This window comes from Sphaerodactylus townsendi, linkage group LG11 (assembly GCF_021028975.2).
Source record: "Sphaerodactylus townsendi isolate TG3544 linkage group LG11, MPM_Stown_v2.3, whole genome shotgun sequence".
In the NCBI taxonomy this organism is placed as follows: domain Eukaryota; kingdom Metazoa; phylum Chordata; class Lepidosauria; order Squamata; family Sphaerodactylidae; genus Sphaerodactylus; species Sphaerodactylus townsendi.
Genome location: NC_059435.1, coordinates 32,038,055 through 32,065,117, shown reverse-complemented (window position 1 = coordinate 32,065,117; position 27,063 = coordinate 32,038,055). Strand labels below are relative to the sequence as shown.

At 40.2% G+C, this 27,063-nt stretch overlaps 1 protein-coding gene across 1 annotated transcript in view; it reads right to left on the bottom strand.

Moving 5' to 3' along the window:
• GADL1 (glutamate decarboxylase like 1) overlaps window positions 1–27,063 on the bottom strand; it is a 104,722-nt gene that overhangs the window by 37,867 nt on the left and 39,792 nt on the right. The window contains exons 7-13 of the mRNA XM_048510783.1: window positions 20,376–20,457; window positions 19,414–19,431; window positions 19,026–19,030; window positions 18,070–18,090; window positions 13,330–13,446; window positions 9,189–9,253; window positions 8,729–8,810 (exon numbers count right to left, since the gene is read on the bottom strand). Of these exons, the coding sequence (XP_048366740.1) occupies window positions 8,729–8,810; window positions 9,189–9,253; window positions 13,330–13,446; window positions 18,070–18,090; window positions 19,026–19,030; window positions 19,414–19,431; window positions 20,376–20,457 (390 nt within the window). The remainder of the gene's footprint in view (window positions 1–8,728; window positions 8,811–9,188; window positions 9,254–13,329; window positions 13,447–18,069; window positions 18,091–19,025; window positions 19,031–19,413; window positions 19,432–20,375; window positions 20,458–27,063) is intronic.

The following is a 27,063-nucleotide window of genomic DNA, read 5'->3' as shown; positions in this document are numbered from 1 at the left end:
AAATTAGAGGATTTTATGCACTGAGACTTCCCTTTGCTGATGCGAACAAACATTTTCAACATCAAAACAACAATGCCCATTCTAAGAACTGCTGACATACTCAAACTAAAAAGAAAAACCTACTACAGTCAGACTACAGACAACAGAAATGCTACTCCAAATGGTATGTGAACCCAAATATGCTGTATTTGTGCATGCCTAATATAGCAAGTACATGCCAAATACAGTTGCCAATCATATACTGTGTGGAGTATACTGTTTGAAGCAGCTTTTCTGCTATATGTAGCCTGGGTGTAGTAGGTTTTTACTTTGTAATTTGATATTGCATTCCATTACGCTCCTCTTTCTTCTTTTTTCATATATTACATCTGACATACTAACAGAAAATTAACCAGTCACGCTGCTGAAACTATAAAATGAGATCATCAACCTGATGCTGGCTAAATCAATAATAAGGCTGGATCCAATGACTCCCTTCTGCCAGACTGTAAACTGTTCCTTTCCCCTAGTGCAGGGGTAGGGAACCTGCGGCTCTCCAGATGTTCAGGAACTACAATTCCCATCAGCCTCTGTCAGCATGGCCAATTGGCCATGCTGGTAGGGGCTGATGAGAATTGTAGTTCCTGAACATCTGGAGAGCCGCAGGTTCCCTACCCCTGCCCTAGTGGGAGAACATCACTGGACTTAGCCCACAATGTTGTCTGAATGTTCATTCGTGTCCTTCCACACACACTACTCAAGCACCTCAAAGGCGAGGAGTGTGGCAATTAGAAAATAATATTTTTTTTTGTTGTGGCACCTTTCCTTTGGGATCCTTTCTTCCTTGAGACTCACCTGCTACCTACTTTCTTTAAAGTTTCTAGACCAAAACATACCTTTTTATCCAGCCTTTTAATTATGGTTTTTATTGTTCCAGCTTTTTAAATGGTTTGCTAAGGTCTACTTTATGGATAGTTTTATGCTGGGTAGGGCCACAGCTTATTTTAATGGGCAGTTGTTTTTTTATTGTTAACTTACTACTTTATTTGTAAGCTGCCTTGAGCAGCGTACTGATGAGAAGGCATAAAAATCTCTTAAATAATAAACAAACAAATACTAGGTTAAATTCCATCAGCTTTTCCATTCAATCTCTTCCTATTCCCCTCTTCACTGTATCCCCCATCCCACTGTCTTTTGCCAACATGGGACCCTTGACCCATGGCATTAGTTTTCAGTAGAAAAGTTGGAAAAGTACAGCCCATTGTAAGGCAGAGTATGTTCCCTCTGTGGCAGACATAACCCTGGATCTGAAGTTAGGAAAACTTTCCTGGGCAACCTACTTGTGAGATATGTATCACAGAGATATATATGGACTCTGAATTTTAAAACAGCTGGGGTGGAGGTGGGGCTGCAGGAGGTGGGGCAGATCCCTCTTCCCCAGGTAGGAACCTGCTAAAAAGGCAGGCCCAACAGAAAAGAGAGGAAGGACTGCAAGGAAAGGAGGCTGTCAAGATAAGACTGATTTTCAGGCAGCTCATTCAATCTTGATACTGGAAACCACAAGGACCAGGCAGCAGAGAGCAGCAATGCGGAGTGTTGTTCCCTTGATGAGGCAATGCAAGCAGACATGCTTCAAATCTAGGGAAGAAACTGTAAATCCATATTAAAGGGACAGCCCTCTACAGCTATTCAAGTAAAGCAGTGGTTCTCAACCTTCCTAATGCCGTGACCCTTTGATACAGTTCCTCATGTTGTGGTGACCCCCAACCCTAACATTTATCCATTTTACAGATGGAGAACACTGATGCAGAGTCTTAGGTGACCCCTGTGAAAGGGTCGTTCACCCCCAAAGGGGTCCCGACCCACAGGTTGAGAACCACTGAAGTAAAGGGAAAATAAAGGATTCATAGCAGCTGATCATGAAAGTGATTAAAAAAGGAAATACAATGTAATGCTGTGCCTCTGCTCCCCGAGACACTGTGGAGGACAATCATGACAGGACTTAATTCATGGATGACCTTAAACTTGATCCAAGAATTTCCTGGCCCATAGCTCACATCTTAGCCACATACTACACCAGTTCTGGTTATGTGATCTTTGTGTAATTAAAATGTGGAAACATACTGGAAACCTCTGGATTATAAGTCATTTCCCAGTGTAGTCTTTTCATCTGCATTCTATAAAGTCAAGTAAGGTACTGTCTTGGAATGATGTATCTTCTGGTCGCATTTTGTAATAAGTGTATTTATCTTCCAGCTGAGCATTGGACAAACTTACAGCTGCTTAAGCCACAATGAATGTACTGGTCTTTAAGTGACCACAAGATTTTTAATTGTTATAACTGAATAGGTTCCTCAGTTCAAAATTATAAAATCAGAAAGTGACAGCAGATACATAGAATGCCTAGAACAATGAAAGGACTAGAAGTACCAAAGTTCTCTGTAGATGTCGAGAGGTACCAAAGCTCTCTGTAGATGGCATCCAATAAATTAAAATTTTGTATCAAGGAAGGTCAATGATACTTATGCATACTTCCATCAGGACCCTGTGGGACTTGAAAGACCTATAAAACAGAGCTGTTCCACCAGGCATTTGGTTGACGCTGTCGCATAAATTGGCCTCCTACATAATAACAGCCAGTCTCTCCTCAGGAAAGCGGGGGGAGGGAGGGTTCGTGAGAAATGTTGCTGGCCATGGGGTTGTAGTGAATTGTATTTTAATGTATTAATGTATCTTATTTTAATCTATTACATGTAAGCCGCTCTGAGCCCTATGGGGGAGAGTTGCATATAAGTTTAATAATAATAATATTTGCTTTGACCAATCTGTTTGGATTGGAGGAAGAATGGAATGGGGGAAGGGGAAGGGGGACTAGTGATAGGTACTCAGTTGAGAAGTCTTAGATAGGATGGGGAGAAAAGACACTCCTGATTCAATTCCATCAAATGCTTTTAGAAATATAATTGGTCTGCTGAGTATTGAGGTTAAAGATACCCTGTACCATTTCTTCCAGAGCATGAAGGTTACCGAACCACCCAGCAGTTCAAAAGATTACCACATATAATCTCATATGTATAAAACAATCTATTTCTAAATTGACTAAAAGATGCCAGATTGAACAGACAGAAAATAAGCTCAGTATTTCATGCCACATCTTTCTGCATCTCTTGCCTGACTGACAGAAGAACTGGTGCAAAGAGGCTGACAATATCCTTAATGAAAGTGCCCATATTTCTGTAACTATAGGTACAAAGTTTAATCTGCATTACACTGCAGAACAGATAACTCTGTCAAACCACTTTAAAAATAGAGGGGAAATATATCAAAGGTAAATCTGACATGAGCTGTCTGACATCATTTGCAGAATTAATTTTGTATCAAACAGGAGCCAAGTTTTCTATTTTAAGTCATTATACGGTTCCCGGGAAGTTGAAACAGTACTTCCTATTAGCTTCTCTGGCCTTTTACTGAGGGAACATAGTACACCTTATATAGCAAAGGGAATAAAAAGTCCCTACGTGGATACAAAATGGCCTTAGACAATATGGGGGATGATAACAGGCCTTGCTGGAATTATTGAAGCTACCATGTTGGAACAGAGAGAGGAATCTTTTAGCTTGTGGAACCCAGGTCATAGAGGTCTTTAATAGCAATCACCAGAACCTTGAAATAGACCTGGAAATAATTTGTCAGCCAGTGAAGGGGCCTCAGAAGAGGAATAATATGATCCCATTGATTAGCCCCAGATAACAGATGAGCTGCAGCATTTGACACCAAATGAAGTTTTCAGATCAACTTCAAGGGCAATTCTATGTAGAACAGATTACAGTAAACTAGCCCTGAGGTTACCAAACCATGGATCAGCATGGCCAGATCAGACGCCTGCAAAGAGGCAGTTTCCTAATTAGATATAGTTGGAAAAAAATATTACTTTAGTGCTCAGCACAGATGCTCTCATTCTTCCAGGGCTAATGCTGCTTACTTGTCACTTGTCTCTACAATCGTAACCCTCTGGCAAGAGGGAGCAGCTTTTCTAATGAGATTTCTGACAGTGTCGAACCACAAAGAACTCTTTTTCCTTTTGCTTTCCTTTGTAGCAAAACATTTCCTTCAAAAATGTTCTTGAGATGCCAGCCAAAGCTTATTGAGTCCAAGGTATTCCCAGAAAACTCTCTAACAAGGAGTAACACTTAGAAACAATCCATTTGCACAATGGACTGCATACATGGAGTAACCAAACTCTGAAACAAGTAGCTGCATAAGTGTCAATTAGAACCTCTTGTTCGCTGTACCAGAACAACTAGTTGACAATTAGTTGTAGTCATACTTCTATGTATCTGGAACATCTACATATTAGAAAAGGCATTGCTATGATGAAGGATCCTCACATGTCAGATTTATATTTCAGCCATTTCTAGAAACAGATCATTTCTGCTTGAATTTTTCAAAAAAATACTATTCAAAATATAGCAGCTTCTTTTACGATGAAGGAAAGCAAACCCTTTAACTCAAGCTCGGGGTGACCGGGTTCATTCAGGAAAAGGTTTATTTTAATAGGGAAGCGAGGGAGCCATTATGTAGTTTTCCTGTGCATCATGTCAAAACAGAGGACACCCAACAACTACTATGATTGATCTGTGCTTTTATGGTTGGTTTACTAATCTCTCCATTTCACTGTCTCTGTAGTCTAAATGCTTCCCATTCCAATAAAGTTAAACACTCCCCCGGTTGTGCCAGCTGAAAACATTACATTTCTCCTTTGTCGGCTCTATGACATTCAGAACATGTCTTGCAACATTTCCTAGTCTATATACAATAAGATCACTTAATAACTAAACCCACATATTCAAAAAGGATAGACAGTTTTTTAGCAAATCACCAAATAAAACTTCTATATCTTTATACTTTCAAAAGAAAATGCAGACTCTGATACATATTTGTATCTGTAGATATCTATCTGCATTTTCATATATCTGTATCCTCTCTCGCTCCCTGTATGTATGCATGTATGGATGGATGTATATTTAATCATGATCCAAGGGCAATCAAAACCTTGGTACTGTTTTCAAGTGACTTTGGCTCACCAGTAGAAATTAGGAAAGGGGAATGCATCCATTAGAAAAAAAAAGAGAGAAAAAAGCTATCCCCTAACAACGAGCACAAAACATACAAATGAATGTTATCCTAAAAGTTATGTTTTTAAATCCTTTTTTCATAAAGTACTTACTGTATTTCCCATTGTCAGCTCTAATAAAAGATTAGCTCTATCAGCAAAGCACTTGGTCAGATTCTTCCTAAACACTCAAGAACAAATGAAGCTAATATTTTACAGCAGTATAAACTTCTGCTGAGGAGCCACGTGGCGTAGTGGTTAAGTGCTTGCACTGCCACTCACACGGTCAGGAGTTCCAAGTCCCCTGTGGGTCAGATATCTTGGCAGCCGGCTCAAGGTCAACTCAGTCATCCATCCATTCCTTGATCGGTAAATGAGTACCTAGCTCATAGCTAGGGGGTAAAGAATAGCCGGGAAACACAATGGCAAACTACCCCACAAAAGTGGCTTGCCTATAAAATCATTGCTTGCAGTGGTACCTCAGGGTCGGATACGACTGAAGGGGAAACTTTACCTTAAACTTCTGCTGATACCAAAGAATTAAGCTGTCTTTAATATGACTACAAAAAGGCAGAGTATAAATACTTTTAATAAAAAATAATAAATCAGTGCAAGAAGCACAATTCCTAGATCAGATCTAACCAAATGAATAGGGCCGAACTGATATGCCTTCTCCCCAGTTCCTTTCAGAAGTCTACATTCAGTACACCCCATTTTTAATGCTACTGGAGTGAAGAGCGCTGGTAGGGCTTAGAGCCCAGAGACAAGAATTTCCCTACTGCATACAGTTTGCCTATTATAAACAGGTATCCAGGAGACGAGAATCTGCAACTTTCAAGGTGTAATTGGACATATCTAAGTTTTCCATTTGTTTCGCCACTGCACTTAAACTGTATTTTGTTTCCTCAGAGTTCAACTGGCACAGGCTATCTGTGGAAAGTTAAAGTCTGAAGTCCTTACAAACAAGTACGTGATCTTGTCGGTCTTATTTAGTAAAAATATTGTTAATTTTTTTTTCAGCCTGTGGATGGGTAGTGGATGCAGAGTAGTTATAAAAAGGTAGCTGATACCAGGCAATTACTTCAAAGAAAGCTGTTACAAAAATTAATTCCAATTACTTTGCATTTCACTTAAATAACTTGCAGGTATAACTAAATACCTAGGTCTAGAATAGTAGGAGGACCCTGAGATCTTTGAGGCAGGACTATAATTCCCATCAGCCCCCCAATTGGGCCATACTGGTGCAGGCTGATGGGAATTGTAGTCCATAACATCTGAGATGTGCTGTCTTCGCTTTCACCACAGACCTAGGTAGTTGTTAAACTACTTTTAATCTAGTTAGTGGCCATCAATGGATGCTTCATTTAATAACAACAGCTTCATAAGATAAGACATCACAAAAAATATAAATATTTTCTAAGATTGTAACACTGTTATTTGTTGTTTTAGTACTCTGGGGAGATTTTAATTGATGTTTAGCTATTACCAACTGCCATGCTTTAAAATACATATTAAGGTGTTGCAGGGGGAGGCAGGGGTTTTATATATTGTCATGTTGTTTGGATGCAAAAATCTGAAATATAATAGGCAGTAAATTACCTCATTTTCACAGGAAATTCTGTAGATAGTTCCATGCAAATGGCAGGGGAGGAAGGGTGGAAACACTTTTGTGCCAGCTGTATGGGATGAGGACAGAACGTCAGATCCGCCTCTGCTTGCAGATATTTAGCCTGGGCTTCTAAAGAGGCACAAACCTTTGGTGCATGCTGGACAGCAAGAGCCAAAGGGCTCTTGGCCCACGTCTCACATGCTGTGGTCTAGAGTGCACTGGCTTAGTGCATCTCACAGTATATATACTCCACTTGCTTTCCATTCCTACTATCAGATCCTCTGAAGATGCCAGCCACAGATGCAGGCGAAACGTCAGGAGAGAATGCTGCTAGAACATGGCCATACAGCCCGGAAACCACACAGCACCCCGGTAACAGCATTTTTCAACTGTTCTTTCCTCCCCTCTCCCATTCTCAATATATTAACCTCTGCTGCTCTGTCTCAGATCTTTTTTGAAAGGGCAGTTGTTGGGCACTGGCTCCTTCCCTCTCCAGCATCCTTAATGTCCTGGGAGCCAAGCAGACAGAAGCTCAAATGTTTGTAGGCAATTAGCATAATACTCTTCATTTGCACTCAAGATGTTTCCAAAACCTGTGATTCTCATTTCAAAATAAGCCACTAGGAAAATTGAAAACCAGACAGAATGTGATAACATTTTGTGCCTAAACTTTAATTTTGTTAGTGTGGTTCCAACCATTCAATGTATGGAACGCATTTTTCCTGCCCTCCTCTGTGTTCCTACAGCTCCTTCTGTTCCTGCATTCTGCAGACAAGTTCCCTCGGAAGCAGTACTAGAACCTTAGCCCAGGGGCTTTACAGGGTGGGAAAGCTTGTGCTTGGTGGACCAGCTGATTCAACAAGGATGTCTTCCTTGGGCTCAGCATAAGGAGACTGGGAATTCCTTAAATTGGCACTGTATATGATGCATTGGGTCTCGAGGATCCTGCAAAAGACGCTGAACGTCCTACTAACCCACATCCTAGTCTCTACAGAAAGGGGTTCCATGCAGCCACTCTGGCACTTTGCCTTCTCTATGTCACCTTGGCCTAGGCTTTTTGCTATCACTATTCCTGTGGAGCGGGAGAGGGTTGGGGGGGGGGGGGTTATAGGCCCAGGTTTAAGTCCTGCCCGGTGAGGCCAGTCACAAGGTTTCCTTTACAGGCTCTGGGAGGTTTCCCTTACAGGCGCTGGCCTCTGGCACAGATGGTACACTACCAGCAGGCATCTCAGCAGGGCTAGGCTCTCTTTGGTTCCTCTTGTCCTCTTCAGCCTCTGTCCTTAGGCCATTCCTCTGAGGACTCTTGAGATAGAATCACTGAGCTGGTCAAAGTGGACCATGACACATTCAGATCCCTGATAATATTATTTTCAGAGTGGCATGAATTATTTTCAGAGTGGCATGAATAACCACATTTTTTTGAGAGCGGGGAAGGGGGTATTACACTGAGGAGGATCAGTGGAGCTCCACTGAGGAAAGGTGTCAGTTTCATCCCTTTGTAGCTCCTCACTCCAGCCCACCAAACTACAGGCTATTTTTCTGCATGAAAATTATTTTTCCACAGGTCAGAATGGTTTATAACGAGCGATATCAGATCCTTTGAGGCTCTTCCAGATGTTCAGGAACTTCAGTAACCCCATGCCTCTGTCAACTGTCAGCATGGCCAATTGGCCATGCTGGTAGGGGCTGATGGGAATTGTAGTTCCTGAACATCTGGAGAGCCGCAGGTTCCCTACCCCTGGTTTATAAGAATGGAGAGGAACAAGGGAAACCTCCATGTGCCTGCCACGCATGAATGGTTGAATCCACATCACTGAATATGTAGAACTTATGCATGAGTCATATTCTTATGAATGAGTCATATTCTATTTCCTCTCAAAATCTCATACACAGTCAATATTTTCTGCTATGTGATACACTGCATTGAAAATATTATGAAGAAGCAGTTGCACGTTACACGCTGCGCTTTCAGAGTACAGTACTGGAAAATCCCAATAACATTTTGGGAATGAGAAAAAAAACCTTACGGAATTGTCTTTCACTAGAAGAGCACAACACTGGATGCCTGCCATAAGCATCTTATGAGGATTCCACGCCACAGAATTCGCCCTAGAAAAAAAACAGATAATTGTATTATAGTCAGTGTTGGGTAGCTGAAACATCCAGCATCCATACAATGAACCAGACTTTTCTTCATTGCCTTTCCACTTCTATACAGTTAATTTTTTTAAAAAAAATCTTTAAAATGTTTACATTTGATTGGCTTGTATTTCACTTTGTCAGTTTGCTTATTGCATTGTTCTCCAATTTTGTAATCACATTTTATTGGCTTATCTGTTGTATGCATGACCCTGTTTTTTATTGCATTTCTTTTTTAAAAGTCTAATCTTCCTGGATTTTCAGCAATACAAGTGGACAATCAATGAGGTAAAATAAATACATAAATAAATAAAAGCTATCATGTCTTCCATATCAAATTTTATCTACCTGTGAACACCGTGCAAAAGCTTGCGATGCTTCCTGGACAGCAGTGTAGAGCCTCCCCAGGACGCCTGTGTAGATATTGATTGACAGACAGAAAATGAGTCTAGTGATATATATTTTAATCATTGTATAAATGGTTTTAAACGTTTCCCCAGGGCAAGGATACTGATAACTGCCTGATGATTCTGCCGACCATGTCATCCAAATAATACATGCATAAACTAACTGGGATTTAGAAATGCACACATATAGAAACACAAAAAATGCTGTCCCTTTATCACCAGTGGCAGAAGAGTGTGTTCCATCACAAAAGTGAACTTCCTTGGCTAAGGACTGTCAGGACACCCCTGCACAGACAATGAAACATTCAAACCTATTAAAAACTCAAAGATTTATTGTTGGTGTCAGGGAGAAGCAGAAGACTGTTCTGAGCTCTTCCCCTCAGAACAGTGATAATATAGAACAGCATTCCCCCTCCCCCGCACATGTGAATCAAAACAGTCACTGCAGTAGAACTCCAGACTACCAAGGTTACATTTGGCAGATAAGGCACTTGTGAACAGAACAGAACAACAGAAAACAACACAGAGCAAAAAGCAGACAGTCCCCATGGCTACCCAGCCCCCATGGCCACCATCCCGACAAGGACTCTGCACCACAGCCACAATGCTGCTCCAACAAGCAAATATACTATCAGTTCTATGATGCCACTATAAGGTATGCCAAGTAAGCCACCAAGACACAATGAACTCATGGTGACTCCCATCAAGCTCCACATCTTGGGGTTTTCAAAGCAAGAGATCAGCAGAGGTGGTTTGCCATTGCCTTCCTCCTTACATAGCAGCCCCAGTCTTCCTTTGTGGACTTCCATTCAAGCACTGACTCTGCTCAGCTTCCAAACTTTGATGAGATTGGCTAGTCTGGTCTAGTAGGATTACCACTGTAAGTAGTTGGTTTCCGCTGTGCAGTGCATACATTTCATATGAAAGGAGCCAACAGTGTGCTCTGAAAATTTTACAAATGATCTAAAGGTCTGAGGAGGAATATAGGAAGTCAATAAACTGTACATATATAGATTGTGACTCCATCTTGTAGATGTAAGGCATAGGAAGTATTGTAGTGATATAAGAAGATACATCCAGTTCATTGTGCTACTCTGCATTGGAGTGGCAATACTGTAGCTTTGGCAGTGGCATTTAGGTTGGTGGGCTGGGCTGAACTTAATTATTAGCATCTTAACTGGTGGATTCACATAAGCAGGTTTCTCATAGACAGACCATAATTATGATAACTGAATTGTCTAAGTGTTCAGTCATGATAGCCCTTTCATTGTGCGCAGACAAAAACCGAACTAGCAATGAGGGCATGACACTGGATCTCTGACAAGCTGAATAAACTCACAGATATTTCTTTGAATAAAAGGGAGATTACTCATAATCACAGAGTAGCCTCCAAGTGAATTATGCAAAATTTATTTTATCATCCTCTTATTAGATTCTTATATTTGGGCAGAAAGAAATCCTTCAATTATTCTTTGTAACCTGCTATTACTATCAAGTGGACTACAATCAATTCAGACAAACTGCTAGCTTCATCTTATACACATGCATCTGCACACAACATATGCTAAAAGGTAGTAATGTCCTACAGCCCATAAACTCTATACTCAGCCATATTGCTACACTGCCACAGAATATTCACAAGCATTCCAGCTACACAGGGAGAAGCTGTCAGCAACAGAACACTGATGAATCTTTATGCATGGACCTGTATGTAAGAAATGAAAAGGTTTAGGGATACAATTTCTGGGAGACAGAAGCAAGACTGCAAGGTCTGAGAAACTGGGTGAGCAGAGAGTAAGACACACAGGATGCTGGATGAAAAAGGGGAATTGGTACATAATTGGCTAAGTTGCAAGGATTTGTTTACAAAGTACACATATTGGAGAAAGAACAATGGAGGAAACAGATTCCTGTGGAAAGAAGGAATTGCAGGAATAGGTGAAAAATGTCACAAGTTCTGGGGATGGGAATGAGCAAAGTTAACATAAAGGGGTAGGAGAAGAGTGCGTAAAGACCAGGAGCCTGAAAAAAGGTGGATGAAGGGTGAACAGCAACGAGAAAAAGAGATGCCACCTCTGGAAAAGAGGAACACAAGGTAGGGAACAAGATCACAAAATGTCCTGGGCAGGGCGACAGAAGGCTGCCTGCTATTGATATGAATGGGGTTTGGTAGGCAAGAGATTTCTGGAAACCAGATAGCTATGAATTAGGCAGGCCAAGGAGCAACTGGAAAAGAACGGTATGAGTTTCACTTATTGATACGAAACAAGCACTGAAATGTTTGAGTGAGGTTCTCCTTTTTCCTGGAAGACTCCCAGAATATGTCCAAAATCAGCAATTTATTTGGGCCCATGGACAAAATGTCAGCATGGATATTCTGGTAGATTAGCCCCACCCAAAATGGCCATTTGCTATTCTTGCTAGCTAATAAAATATATGGGCTCCACGATGTAAATGTCATAGAGAATTAGTACAAAGTACTGTTAGTACACTTTGCTTCATGTGAGTTTAGGTCATAAATAACAACCTGTATTTGGTGATCTGAATCTGTCCCCAGCCATTACAGATTTAGCACATTTTATATATAGCCTTTTCTCAGAGGACTTGAACAGGGAAAAGTGATAAATTACAGCAGTGGTGCCCTTGAAGAATTGTGCATCTATCCACCTGAGATCACTCCATACCTGCAGGGCATTTCCCACATACTTAAACATATAAAGTTATTACATAGGCCAGAGAGAAATCCTTCTACCTATGGTTATGAATGAAGCTTCCTCTTTCAATAGTATGCAAATAGTGTCCCTATGACAGCTACATCAGTAGCAGACTTGAAACATAATACTCGGGAAGGCATTTATTCTTAGCTTCTCTGAAAAATTTAAGCAGAAGAAATGAAGAGACTTAGAGTTACTGCCAAGCAATAAACTGATCACAAGGGGCTTATAACAAGCCAATTCACATATTATGTGCCACAGCCCATTCACAAGAAGACAGAATAAATTGCAAAGTCTACCAAATAGAAAGGAAGTAAGGTGACAAAGCTATCCTATTAAAGAAAAGGCTAACCATGGTGGTGATTACTCCCTTGCAGCCAATCACCATGCGCACCTGGCTTACAAACTCCTTTCCTTCCTCTCCCCACAACAGACACCTTGTGAGGTCGGTGGGACTGAGACAGTTCAAAGAGTGAGTAGCCCAAGGTCACCTAGAGAGCTTCATGTGGAGGAGTGAGGAATCAAACCCAGTTTTTCAGATTAGAGCTCTTAACCACTACCCCACATTCTAATTATTCAACATTTAAGGCAGATGTTCTGTGTTAAGGCAGACACCTTTTAAAATGAACACTGTATAAAACTTTATTTTAATCTGCCCAGCTAATCAGTTTTCCAACAGCCAATCAGAAGCTCAACTGGATAAAAGTCCCACCTGGCCCCACACAATTTTTAAAAATACTTGGTGGGCACCAGGGAAGTGTCAGCAGGCACCACGACATTCCTGGTCATCACATTGGGGAACCCTGCCTTAGATCAGTCTTCAGCACCCAAAACCGTACTCTTATAAAGAACATTTAGGAGAGCTGAGAAGGGATTTGAACCTAGATCTCATCAATCCATTATAATTTTTCCTCCACATTTGCTCTTCTTTGAGGTTTGACAGGGCTGAACCTTTGTTTTAGGTTCTCTTTCCTCCATATAGGTCTGCATGCAAGGGGACTCAGTTCTAGTTCTCTGTGTGTGGCTGGGAAGTTCCAAATGTGTGTTAAGCAATAAAAAAGCATGTTGCTGAAGCTGATGGAGTCTCCTGCATATTAACTTGACAGATAAGCTTAATCCTACACACCAGACTCCAGAGGATACTACACCTAGAAAAAGACAGGATAAAAACCTAATAAAAAATAAAATAAAGTCTGGTTTCCTGAACCCCACTAGTAAAATTTATAAAATCAGCTGCATTACTGTCATGATCCTGGAAGAGTTTGTTCAATTCTTATTATTTTGCATCTGTATAAAAACAATTTCCCTGCTAAGAGAAGGATGAACAAAGTGTAATGTGGGAATAAATTTTATTAAAATTGAACTTACATCCACATGCAGCCAAAGGCCGTGTCTTTCACAGATGTCAGCTATTTCATCCAGAGGATCAAATGCTCCCAAAACTGTGGTGCCAGATGTGGCACTGACGAAAAACGGTGCAGCTCCCTGTGAAATGATCCAAAACAAAAGAGAGTGCGTTTGCACTGTTCAACTTCTCCAGTAAGTGTGGCATACTCAATAAAGTAAGGTCTGAGAATCTGGGACAGGACTAACAAAGTCTACATTTTACATTCTCAGCAAAAAAAATAAAAATACAGAGAACATGCCTTGAAGTGTATTCCGTTTGAAACAAAATTGAAAGAAACTTGTTACTCAAGCAATGGAATGTCAAGCACCTGTCAATGGAAATGCTCTTGCAGTATTATAGGTTCTGGTCCTGAGATCATCACACACATGCTGAAAGGAAACTGATTAAATTCTGACTGCAAATTTTTTCCCAAGGACAGCCTGACACATTATCCCATCAGAAGTAGAAAATTCAGAGTGTAGCACTAGTGCGTGCACACACATACTAAATAATAGGGGGAAATTTAAGTGTGTTGCTTTGATGCAGTTGTGTGACAAAGCCACCCAGGACTATTTTAAACTTTACCTATGGACCAGTTCACATGTCATACCTTAAAGACAGTGTGGTATTCCTAGAAGACTTTCCTTAGCTGGAGAGACCATCACGTGGGACAGATAAAAACACAACTGGGTGGGATATTATTTACAATACCCATGTCTTTCCATAACATAGTTACATTTATTTATTCCTTCCAAATTATGTTTGCAGGCATGAGACAGGGGTAAAATGCTAATATTACTGTTGATTCTAAAGCTAATTAGTTTATTTAACAAGCTACCCATGGGAAAAAGAATTTCCTCATCCCTAGGAGTCCCAACCTGCATTACATAATTTGTATTTCCATAACATTTTCTTGCTTGTTTAACATACAAGGGATATATATGAATAATGCTTGTCTGCCTAGTCAAAAAGAAAAGATGTCTATAAGGCAGCTTTCTACTGAATATCAGACAACAGTGAAAAGTGGACAAACCACTGCAGCTAAAGCTTACATGTGTAACTTGATTGTTCCAACTAGAATAGATCGTAAATGAACACTAGCCTGAGGTGACTAGAATGTGTGAATTTCAGGAATAGGTGATGCATGATTAACCCAGTAAAATGTGATCACAGTTAACTGCAATCTTGAGAAAGCGAGTCTAATCCTAAGTAGTGATAAGAGACAATATTTGTTGACAAGTGGTAGGACAATCTTATAGTCCAAAGACCATCCTGTACAGCAAGGCTTGGGGGGTTTCACCACCTTCTGAACACAGCCTGCTGCAATGCAAACTTCTGAGGACTTCCAGGAGCTACAGTATATTGATGCAGCATGTGAAGCTGCAGTTGGAAAGAAAGCCTGATGGCATATGCTATGACATATGTCAGTGTGATTGAAGTTGCCGTCGTTTTAATTGCCCTAATTTGCTAGGAGGCACATCAAATGTACTGGCTAAAATTGATGGAAGACCACCTGTGCTAGTAATGGTAGCAACAGGATGTGATGGAGACCTGCACATAAAGTATGGTTCTTTTGATTTTACCTCAATAGTGGAAACTGCAAGCAAAATTATACTCTTCTAAGCCAACATGGTGTAACAGTTAAGGTGTTGGACTAGGTCCGGGGAAACCCAGGTTTAAATTCCCACTTGCAACACAGAACCACGCTGGGTGACCTTGGGCCAGTCACACCCCCAGAGGGCATTTTGATGGTGCGGGGAGGCAAAATTAAAAAAAAACACCCCTTCCTACCACCAGAAAGTCCTCGATTAAGCTACACGGATTTATGCCACCCAAAAGGGTGACGTAAGTCAGAGCCCTAGGTCACAGTGTGACTGAAGGCATTGCCTGAGAGCAAACTGTCTAAATTGACTCCAGCCCTGGTCATGCCTCTGGATTGCCTCTGCTATACCAGTGGGGCTGGCAGCAGCGCAGGAGCACTAATGCAGCACTCAGCAAAGCAAGAGCACTGATGCAGAGGGGAGGGAAAATCCACTAGTGCAGCCCTGCACCACCTCCAGGAGTTGTTTCAGCCTTCCTCACCTGGATTGGGCTGTGAAGTGTTTATCAACACATCCATGAAAGCTGTCAGTTTTGCCAGGCTGGCTTTTTGCACTAAGTGTTAAATTCAGGATTTATTTTTGCTACAGCATAAAGCCCAGCTGCCCCCAAGCTGCTGTTTCTTAGCTGGCTTTAACACCCCAGTTGGCCTTTCCACCTAGGCCACCATCTAAAATGACTCGCCGCTCTCCTCCCCCCCTCTTTCCTGGGGAGAATTTTCAAAGTGGGGTTGGTCGGACGCCTCTATTATAGCTATCATTATTGTTTGTATCGCTGTTTTAAAGATTTTAGTAAATTCATTTTATTTACGCTTTGTTGTACACCGCCCAGAGCCCCTCGGGGATGGGGCGGTATTAAAGCCGAAACAATAAATAAATAAATAAATAAATAAATAAATAAATAAATAAATAAATAAATAAATAAAATAAATTTGTTTAGTTATATGTAGTTGTACTTTAGCAGAAAAAAATGGTCACATATGTTTATATGTATACTGAAGTTACAGGAATAACAGCATACCTATCTTTAATATTCCATGTTGGCTACTCAAATTCCTCTCAGCTGAAACCAGGCACAAGAAATCACTCTCTCCCCAAGAATACAAGAAGATAAATGCTACAAAGTAAAACAAGATTTTTCTCCCAACTGCTTAAGTATGAAAGTTTTTATTACAGTGAAGTATTGCTTAAAATGCCTTTCCTATTATTAACTTAAAATGTCAAAAGACCACACAAAGTAACATGTCCTGCAGCCAAAGGAATAGCCTGACAAATCCCACTATACTTCGATAAGGGTAACAACTTAACTTCAAAAATGCCCTGTTTTACTTTCCCGTACAATATAGAAGCTACTTGAAATGGTTGCCATACTAGAATTTTTTTAAAATCTTCCATCTGAATGCATCACTGAAAAGATGTACTGTATTGTACTAGATATTTCTACGGTAAGTAAAAACATCATCTCTTCTTTTCACTTGCAACAATTGAGTAAATCATGTAAATTTGTGGCAAAACAAAAGTCAACATAAGCATACGTTTAAAACCGAAACACACTTTGTTTCAGTCCAGTGATTTCTCATGGATAAAGCTGACATCACTGAAGAATGCATAGAGACGTGCACATAAAGCCGTTCTTCCACCGAAATCAATAAGAAAGGCTATATATGTGCAGGAGCTCTACATGCACGCTTGAGCCACCTTTACACATCATATCACAATAAAAATAAACAAATTTCCAGTTTAAAACCTCTGTTCTTTCTAACTCACGAAGATATGCATGATACTGCTGCATTCCATTCAAATTTATAACCGGAGACACAATAGTTTTCAAATAAAGGCTGCGCTGAGGCAACAGAAGCATGTTTCTGCATGGAGCTCTTCCAATTTTTCTCTTTGGAGCACAAAAGTAACTAAAGAGAAAACATTCTCACCAAATGTGCATTTCTAAGAAGACTACTGTTTGAAGAGGCAGATATATATATTCAAACACTTGCCCCAGATGGCCAGAAGAACCAAGGCACGTGTTTCCCATGTTCCAATACATACAGTTCCCAATCAAGTATTATCAAACCATTATTTAAAAGTTGTGGAAATATGAATGCTCACATTTCCCTGTAATATGTTGAACTGCAAGAAACCAGAATAAATGCATAAACAGGATCATCTCTACCAAACATGCAGCGAATATATAAACCTGCAGTGCAATCTGTATAAACAAATTGCTGAAAATTATAAAGTGGCATTTAGGAAGAATACTTACATTGAAGTAAGAGAACCTTTCAAATGCTTACAGTATCCATTTCAAGGAAATGAAACCAAAAGAACAGACAAATGTATCTACAACTTCAGCCAGCAATGATTTTTTTAGAAAAGAGCGATAGAACAATGCTGGTAGTAGCCTTTGTAAGCCAAGAAACATTTTTAATTAACATAAAAAAAGATTTTACCAAAGGCGCTAACGTTATTATGAGAATACAACTCATTCAACTACAAGCATTTATTTCACCCCAAATGGGGCTGATCTATTGTTCATAGATGTGACCGGTTGCTGTTATTTTTTACTCTATGTTTATTTCATTCCAAATTAGTAGGGTATGACAAAGAAAACTTTAACTGCAATATACCTTCAGTAGTACACTCTTTTATAAAACATGGTCGCAATACCGGTCTGTTCCACACAGCACAAAAGAGACGTCTGTGGGATATCTTAAAAAGAGGTGACTGTTTCTATTTACTCCACACACCAAAGATAAGATGTTGGGGGTACGTCTTAAAAAGAGGCAGCTGCTGGTTTGGTTCCAGACAGCAAAGACGTCAGAGGGGGAAAGAGGCTTTTTACCACCCGATCATTTGGCTCTCTGGTCAGTTTTACCCTCTGCTTGTGCCCGACATTTTGTGTGCTGGTGAAGGGAGTCTCCCTGTTTCCATTTGTTCTACAGGCTCCAATCCTGGGCAAAACCTTCTCATTAAAAGTACATAATTTACTCAGCTCTTACCTTAATTTCAGCAATATCGCGATTTTCAGGAAAAAAAATGTTCAAGGAGCTATCTTCATAGCTATACAGATACACTTAAGAGAATCTTAGGCTCATTCCGCATATGCAGAATAATGCACTTTCAAACTGCTTTCAGTGCTCTTTGATGCTGTGCAGAATAGCAAAATCCACTTGCAAACAGTTGTGAAAGTGGTTTGAAAACGCATTATTTTGCGTGTGCGGAAGGGGCCTCAGCTGCTCAGAGGTCTGCTTTACCTCCCATTGAAAAGTACTGGATGGACCTGCCGATGGCCCACGGAGGGCAGGTCCACCCCGATACCTCTCAATGGGAGGTAAAGCAGTCTTCTGAACGGTTAAGATTCTCTTACGGGTGTCTGTGTAGCTACAAAGATAGTTGCCAGAAAACGTTTTTAAAATAAGAAAACTATATAGAATTGGAATTGGCAGGGCAAGCAAAGTACAAATATGTACTTTTCGAGTTGAAAAGGTGTCCAGGATTGGAACCTTCAGAGCAAAGGTCCTGGGGTAATCTTCAGCAAAGGGAGGTAGAGAGAATCCCTTCACCGGGATACAAAATGCTGGGCACAAGCAGAAGGTGAAACTGATCAGAAAGCAAAACAGTTGAGTGGGAAAAATAAGATGCCTCCCAATCTCAGCATTCCACACAGTCAGGCAGGGGATGTCTTGGAGGCATCTTAAGGGGAAAAAAGGAGCACTTCAAAGTGTTTTCCAAAGTGTTTTCTAAAAAAAAAGTGCCTTGAGCTTAAATAAGGTGTCCTGAGGATGTCTTGGGAAAAAAGCTGTGCGGAATTCCTCTCCAAGAAGAAGAATTTGGATTTATATCCCCCCTTTCTCTCCTGTAGGAAACTCAAAGGGGCTTACAATCTCCTTGCCCTTCCCCCCTCACAACAAACACCCTGTGAGGTAGGTGGGGCTGAGAGAGCTCCGTAGAGCTGTGACTAGCCCAAGGTCACCCAGCTGGCGTGTGTTGGAGTGCATAGGCTAATCTGAATTTCCCAGATAAGCCTCCACAGCTCAGGCAGAAGCGGGAATCAAACCCGGTGCCTCCAGTTTAGAATGCACCTGCTCTTAACCACTACGCCACCGCTGCTCCAAGACACCTCAGAATGTCTTATTTGTGTTGTGCGGAAAGAACCACTATGTTTCCCAATTTGGACTTTAGCAATAGGTGTAACCTTTAAAATTGAGATAATATTTCCTTCCAAGACAACAGGGTTAGGATGGTAGCTAGAGTTGCCAACTCCAGGTTGGAAAATTCCTAGAAATTTGGGGGTGGAGCCTGGGGAGGGCAGAGATTTTCTTCAGGGGAACTGATCTCTGTTGCATGGGGATCAGTTGTAATTTTGGGAGATGGCAACTCTAAGTATAACACAAGAGTAATTTGGCTCTCTCTCTCTCTTAGAAGTATTTATACCCCAACTTTCGAGAGCAGGGTTAGGGAACCTGCGGCTCTCCAGATGTTCAGGAACTACAATTCCCATCAGCCTCTGTCAGCATGGCCAGCCGGTGGCCATGCTGGTAGAAACTTGATAGAATTGTAATTCTAGGCTGAAGTGCAAATTCTTTAACCCTGTTCTATGCATGTTTTCTTCGACTGCCATTTTATTCTCACAGTTATCTGGAGGGAGAGGGGTTAGGCTGAGGGTTTTATTAGTGGCCCAAAGTCACCCAGCAGGTTTCCATGGCAGAGGGGGATTTGAACCTGGATCTTGCACATCCTAGTCTGACACTTTAACCACTTCATCATAGCCCCTTGGGGATAAGGCGGTATAGAAATCCAAATAATTAATCAATCAATCAATTAAATAAATACTGGCTGTTAAAACCAGAAGAGATTAACAAAAAATATTTCAGGGCCCTGTATTCATTTTGAATGAAAATAAAAGAAAATTGTAGAAACCTGCTCGACTGATAGATATTGCGCTGCTCCGGAATTAGCAGTGGGTTAAAAACCGGTGTTGTATGGCGCATTAAAGAGTAAAAGTTCCAGATGAAGCATATAATAACTGTTTTTGCAGCAATCACAGGGCAATTGCCCAGCGTTCGATACAGCAAATAGGCTGCACCTAGAAAAATATTTGTATACACATGAGCTGCTGCGCCGCTTTCCGCGTGCTCCTTTTTTCCCGTACGTTTCAACACTCGATCCACGGTAATTTTGCAAACCTTAAATGGGCACGCACATGCATGTGGACTCTTCGAGTTGTCTCACTCGCCTCTCTTCCTCTCACCTCTTGCCACAGCTGGACGGGCTGCTCCAGTTCAAGATCAAAATTATGCATCGCCTCTATGGAACAGCGATTTCGGAAACACTTTCCAGTTATCGAACTGGAATAGGATTCTCTCTTTCCCCAGCGCCGTTCCATTTTTAAAACAATCAGATCACTTTAGTGGCTTTTGCTCCCGCCACGCTCATCGCCTGCCGATGAAGTAAACATTTTATTATGCCAGACTTTCCCAGAAAAGATGCTGCCTTCTTCACGGAGTAATGACACTAAGTAAATGCAAGAGATGTGGGGAAAGTACATTAAGTAGGCAATTAACAATGGACAAACCAGTAGAGACTTTTCCTGAGGCAAATATTACAAATTCTGATCAAAAACAAGCCTGACTACAATGACGAAGTAGCAAAAACAGAGGAATCCTCCTCTCTGAAAAGAGGAAAGATAAAGCAGGTTTTCAAATCTGGAGTCTTCAGTGTGGCATGAAATAGTTAGCCCAAGTCTAAGTTATTGCTAAACAGAGAGGTCAAGCTACAGATACAATTGTAAAAATGCTGAATACACTAGTTAAATCACTCATGATATCTGGTCAATGGATCATCTACTACTAGTTTTCCCTACTCTTCTCGTCTTATTCCAAAATATATATTCCACTTATTGTCTCAAGGAGACCAATAACAATTAAGAATGGGGAACAGGAATATCAAAACTGGCCTAGAGCAACAGCTCATTATTGGCTTATCTTCTTCTCACCCACTAGTTAAAAATATTGGGTAATTTTATGACATAAGATGGCTGCTTACCTGACATTGTATGCTCATTGACAGACTTCCTAAAATGGAAGTGATGCACTGGGGTCTACATATCTACATAATGTTTTCTGAAGCTAAATGAATGTGAAGGTGCTGGACATCCCATTTCAGTAATACAAACAGGAAAAATGCTGCAGTCTACACATAACATTGTCATGGAAGAGAGCTTTCCAACAGATATTAACAATGACAGCTAAATGGAACCCGTATAAATAGGAACTATACTTCTGAACACCATATACTTAGGGGAGCCCATTGTTAGAGGATGGACTGCAGCATCATCCCCTGTCCATGATCTTCCAGAGGCATCTTGCTGGTGGCTGCTATAATAAATAGATCTTGATGTGATCAAGAAATAAAATTCTTCACATTTCCACATGAAAGGATTGGGTTGAAGGCTGATTTCATTTTACATTTTTCAACCACTAGCTCGAAACATCTGATATTATACATCTCTCATTCCCATTTTGAAAACTTGTCCAAGGAACTAACCAGAAAATGGAAGCAAATGCATATCTTTATAGGTCAGGCATGAATATCAGATGGATGAACCGTGGAAGTCACTAAACATATAACCTTTACTCTATGCCAAATGTTTCCACATAACCTCCATTTTGTCCCTGTCTTTTCTAACTTGCATTAAAAGCGACAAACCAGCCTCAGGCCAACAAAGAACAAAGCACACAGATTGAAGGGACAAAGCAGACCACTCTTGAATCAACCATGCTAGCTGAAAGAAAAGGCAGCATCCTCAGGAAGTTCCTGGATAGGAAACTCCTCACCCATAAATGACATTCAGATGATTAATCAAGGACTTCCAATACTTATCCATGTGCCTTTTGGCAGGGCAGACTGTCTGCTGTCCTGTCCAATCACTGTACCGAGGATCCATGCTCACATCTGGTTCAGCCACCTCCATTGTGGTTCTCAACTTTGCCCACTTTTGAATTTTGACCCTGGGAACTTCCTTCCTTCTAGAAACTTCCCCTGTTTCAATATATACAAGTTCACAAATATCCCAAATGCACACCTGGCCCCCCACCTCTGAGTATTTCAATTCCCAAGGATTGCCCTTTTGTCCTACAATTGGGCAAACCTTCCCGAGTGTATTCCTCTTGCTTTCTCCAAACCACTTATTTATGTAAGCTGATGAAGTGTAGGATTCCTCTCTAATAAACCTGGTTTCTGATGTTCAAGTTCTCAGTAATTCCTCCAGGTTCACAGTTGCACTTCATCACCTCGTCTCAAATTTTTTATTACTGATGTGTGCACTGTTGATCTGGATACAAGTAATAAAAACCAGCTCACCACCTACTTAGGTAAGTTAAAGTTATTGGGTGGAAGGTCTGTTTTGCACACTGTGCTATCAGTTGTGAGCTCCAATGGAAAACATGCTCAAACAGAACATATGTCCCTAGCCACACATGATAATAAAAAGATTTGTGAGTTTGGGCAGTTTTTCACATTCAAAGATATGAATATGGAATTGTAATATCAGAAATGAACAATAAACTTAATAATATAATACAATCACAATATATCTTTATGAATGGTGTAGCCGCCGGAAGCTTCTATCTATTGAAGCTTTATAATTCTAATTAAATTTGTATTATACCAATTAGTTCATTGCCTTGTGTCACTATATATACAGTCGCCATGTTTCCGTAGGGTCATTGGAACTGGCCTCAGAAATATGGTTTCTAATATCAATTCTGGAGTATACAGGAGAAAACCTGGCTATTAGGAGAAAAGTCCATATGATCAACATGTTACATTTTCAGATGTACAAATGCAGTTTGGTTCAGTGGGTCATCCTGTGTGACGAAGTTTAACCTGTTAATTGACCCCATCTGTGGCAATTTCACATGTTCAGGTCACATTCAGGTAAATCTAAAAATTTCATATGAATAATGTAATGCATGAAATCAAGTAGCAATTTTCATTTTCTGATAAGTTTCTAATGTTTATCTCTGTCTCTGGAATCAATCCAGAAAAGCTCTGTACAATTTAACAGAGAGGATGCTCCTAAATTCTCAGTGCCTGGCAAAAGAAGCCACATGAACTGACTTACTTCAGTAGAAACTTCAATATTCTTCTCAAGAAAAGAAGAGAAAAATAGTCAATGTTATTTAAGAGTTAACTTAATACACTTGCCAAAACTCAGAAAATGCCTTAAATTGTTCCTTTGCATACAGCAGGTGAAACCAGGTGGTTAATTAATTCAGTTTTCTTCCAGAGAGTTCACATAAATGCAGTTACAGAGAAACATAATTATGAAAAATCTACAGCATTTTAATGTGTGTGCATGAATATATTAAGGGTATTCAAGCCTGTCATGCTTCTTCTTTTTTTGGATGAGACTCATCACCACAAAAGAAGCCCCCCCTCCCCCTTTGACAAGAAAGGTTTCTTTCCTCATTTTTAATCATAGTGCATGGAATACACTATCAGGTACCATCAGCCAATCTGTTCTAACATGACATATTCACAAAGCCTTTAGAATTTATTCGTTCAAAATGTACTGGGAATAATAACATACATAGGTAGGTAATCAATCTTCTGTTATACTGAATTACATCAATAATTCAAAATATGTCTGCAAAGCGACAGCATACCGCTCACTAGAGATCTGGATTCTGGCAGTAGAGTTTTATTTAAATTGCAAGCCACTGTCACAAAATAGCTCCTTATTAGTACAATAATGGTCACCTATTAGGTTCCATTGAAAAGTCACTGGGAAATGTCAAACCTCTTCAGACTCAAAAAACGTATCAGCAAAATCTACATGTTGAGAAACAAAGGCAGACCACTGAATCATAACTTCTGTGACAAACCATGTATTCTTGGGAAAAGGGAAAAGCCAACTCATGAGCATGGGGACAGAACCCAGATGCAGTGTGCACATGGACTTGGTTCTATTTCCCCCCTCCCTCCATACACTGCAATGTAACCACAAATGTACTTTGTACAGAAAATTACTTCATTTAAATGAGACATTGGTGAGCTCTGGAGAAGTTTTGTTCATTCGATGTTGAAAATGTACCAAGTTCTTCCATAGGATTTATGACAGGTAGGAATATTTTTACAAACAACTCCAAATTATTTTTTTTAATTTTTATTGTTGCATCTGTAAATTATACCAAGTATATTCTTGACTAAAAATCACTCTCTCCTAGATAACTTTAATGCTATCTGAAAGATTGCAAATTTTACCCTGAGTTCATTTCATTATCGATTCACTCCATTCTAATGGTTCCCTCACAAACAATAAACAAATGACAAAGAGGCCTAAAAGAAACAGCCTTGCCTAGATGAGTGAGATTCACATAGCTGCTCAGGAGCCACATGTGGTTCTTTGATATGCCTCCTATGTCTCTTCTGATCATGGTTGTCCAATGTGGTACCCACCACATGTTCCGGGAAAGTGGGCAAAGCCATTGCCTGGCAGGGCTTGATGATGGCATGTGCTTTCCACCTTAAAATAGCTGCCAGTTTAGTGCAAGGACTGAAGGACATGTAAACTGTGGGTTTCCCTGAGCTGCAGGTCTCATGACAGGAATGGGTCTATCTTCTTCAGTAAACACCCTTTTTACAGCTGGTGCACTCTGATCCCAGGAACTTAAAGAGCTGCCAAGAGGACAGCAAGGTGGCTGCAGAGATAAGAGAGTGCAACCAACACCACGTCAGCCACTTAGGAAAAGAGCAAGCTGGATACAGTGGCATGGTTTTGGTTTTACTCCCCTTTTCCCATTAACAGCTTGGCAATTCTTAGCAACCCCTCCTTCTTATCTGTGCATCATGCTCAGAAAAGAATGAAAAAACAGAGAATGAAGCACTTCCTCTCACTCCAGATACCCAAGGGCTGGCCAATGTTTTACAATGGTAGGGAGAGACAGCCCAACATGATCAGAGGTAATCTGATATTTAAAAAGATTATAACTATATATTTTGTTTGTGCGCGCGCGCGCACGTGCGTGTGTGTGTGTGTGACCAACTAGGTTGTTTGTGGGTCAGTTGTCCTCACTATATATAGACCCACAACTCCATCTACCGGTATTTTCCCTCATTGCTACTTATAAAAATTCTTCACAAGTTTCTATAGTGTTTTGTTCCTTTTTGCTCTACACAAATAAAAACAGTGTTGCCATACTTAAGCCATTTTGGCAACATTAAAAATCAATAGCGAAAGAAAATTCCATTCCTGGATTGTAAATTCCACTTCCTTACCACAACACTATTATGATCTGCCTTCTTTTATTCTTTATGGACCTTGCACATCACTATTGATGAAGGAAAGGCAGACTTCCTCTGTTTAAAATATCAAATTCCATTCTAGGGGGAATCACTATATACGTCATACTTCCATAAATGAAGAGATTTACAACATCAAATCACATTCATCTTTATAATAAGTCTTGTGGAGGTCATTAGCATTCCAACTTCTAGAATGGTGAGATATTAATGAGACAATAGTTTCATGGAGAATGTTAAAGGGGCCCTAGGCTCAGTGGAAGTGCATTTGATCGGAATGAAGCAGACAAAAGGTTCAATCTCGAACTCAACAGTTTAAAAAGAGTCAGATAGCAAATGATGTAAAAGACCTCTGCTTGAATTTCTGGATAACTGCTACCAGTCAGAGTAAGCAACACTGTGCCTTTGATAGACAGCATGGGCATGTCTTGCTACATACTCTATGATTTCCACAGACTAGAACATAATGTTTCCTAAGTATTCATTGACAAATGGGGTTTGTTTGCCATTGCCTGCCTTCACCTGGCACCAGTCTGACCAGGTGGCTTCTTTTAAATATTTAAGCAAAAAAAAATTGGCCAATCCTATAGGATCTCCAATGGATAAGTTAAATAGCACTGATTCTAAAATGCAACTGAGGTTAATACCTCAGTAATCTGAACCAGACCACATAGGCAGCTATTTGAAAATACACACACCTGAACTGCTATGTTTTCATGGAAGGTTTTCTTTAGGATAGGAATGCATTTTTCAAAGTTTAGTTGTAAGTGACTTTTGCCTTAGGCTGAACTATGCTGTAATTCACTTCTGCCCCTATGACTCCATGAACATAGTCTCTTTCAGTACTAATAGATATTAAACTAGTAAGTAAAAGTAATCATTTGCAATTAGTAATTGGTAAAAGAATAACTGTACAATCACTGTTTTACAATAATTTTAACCACACAAAAAAGTCAGTCTCCCAAATTTACTGACAACAAAGGGTAAAAAGAGTGGCTCTTATTCTTTACCATGGGTATTGAAGCAGATAGTTAAAAACTGCTCTACCGTAAAACATATGGATAAAGTGCAAATAGACTAGAGTTTAAATATAACCATCAAAATACTGACTGCACCTTTTCAGTGACATAAAACAACACATTCTAATCAAAATGTTTCCATTTGTTTCTCAACTGGTCTGTTCCCCTTGACAAACAATTAAAAACTCGTTTTGATGCTTTTACCATGTCTTTTTAGAGAGAGAAAAACCATTTTTATTATCAATTCAATGGCTACTAAAATTGAGGAGAAGAAAGACTTTTCAAGCACAAAATAGATGACTTTATTTTGTTGATGTTGTCACATTTTTCCTGAGAAATGAGTGTGGAATCGTTCTTCTTTAAAATTAAACTGCACTTCTCAACTCCACAACACCTAAAATAAAAAAATAAACTAATATTTTCTTCATTTAATCCTCTCACTCAGCTACCTGCCAATCAGAAGACTGCAGCAGGGGATGAAGAATGGATGGGAAAGACACAGGATGCAATGAAAACCTACAGGATGTTTTCTCAGACCCAGTCCATATTGACAATCCATCAGTCTTGGAATTGAGCAAGGAGGATGGAATCAAAGAGCCCAGAGAAGTGTGACAGCTACTCTATCAATTCATAATAGCTAGGGAATGGAATAGCTGGTCAGAGGACTTCTTAGGGGTCCCTTTGTGGTTTTTAATTGAAAAAGGGACCTTGCAATCTCTGGTTAGTAAGTATTCCCAATCAGTTTGAGGCATTGTTTCGCTTTTTTTTCATAGCTGAAATGGGCCTTGTTATACCT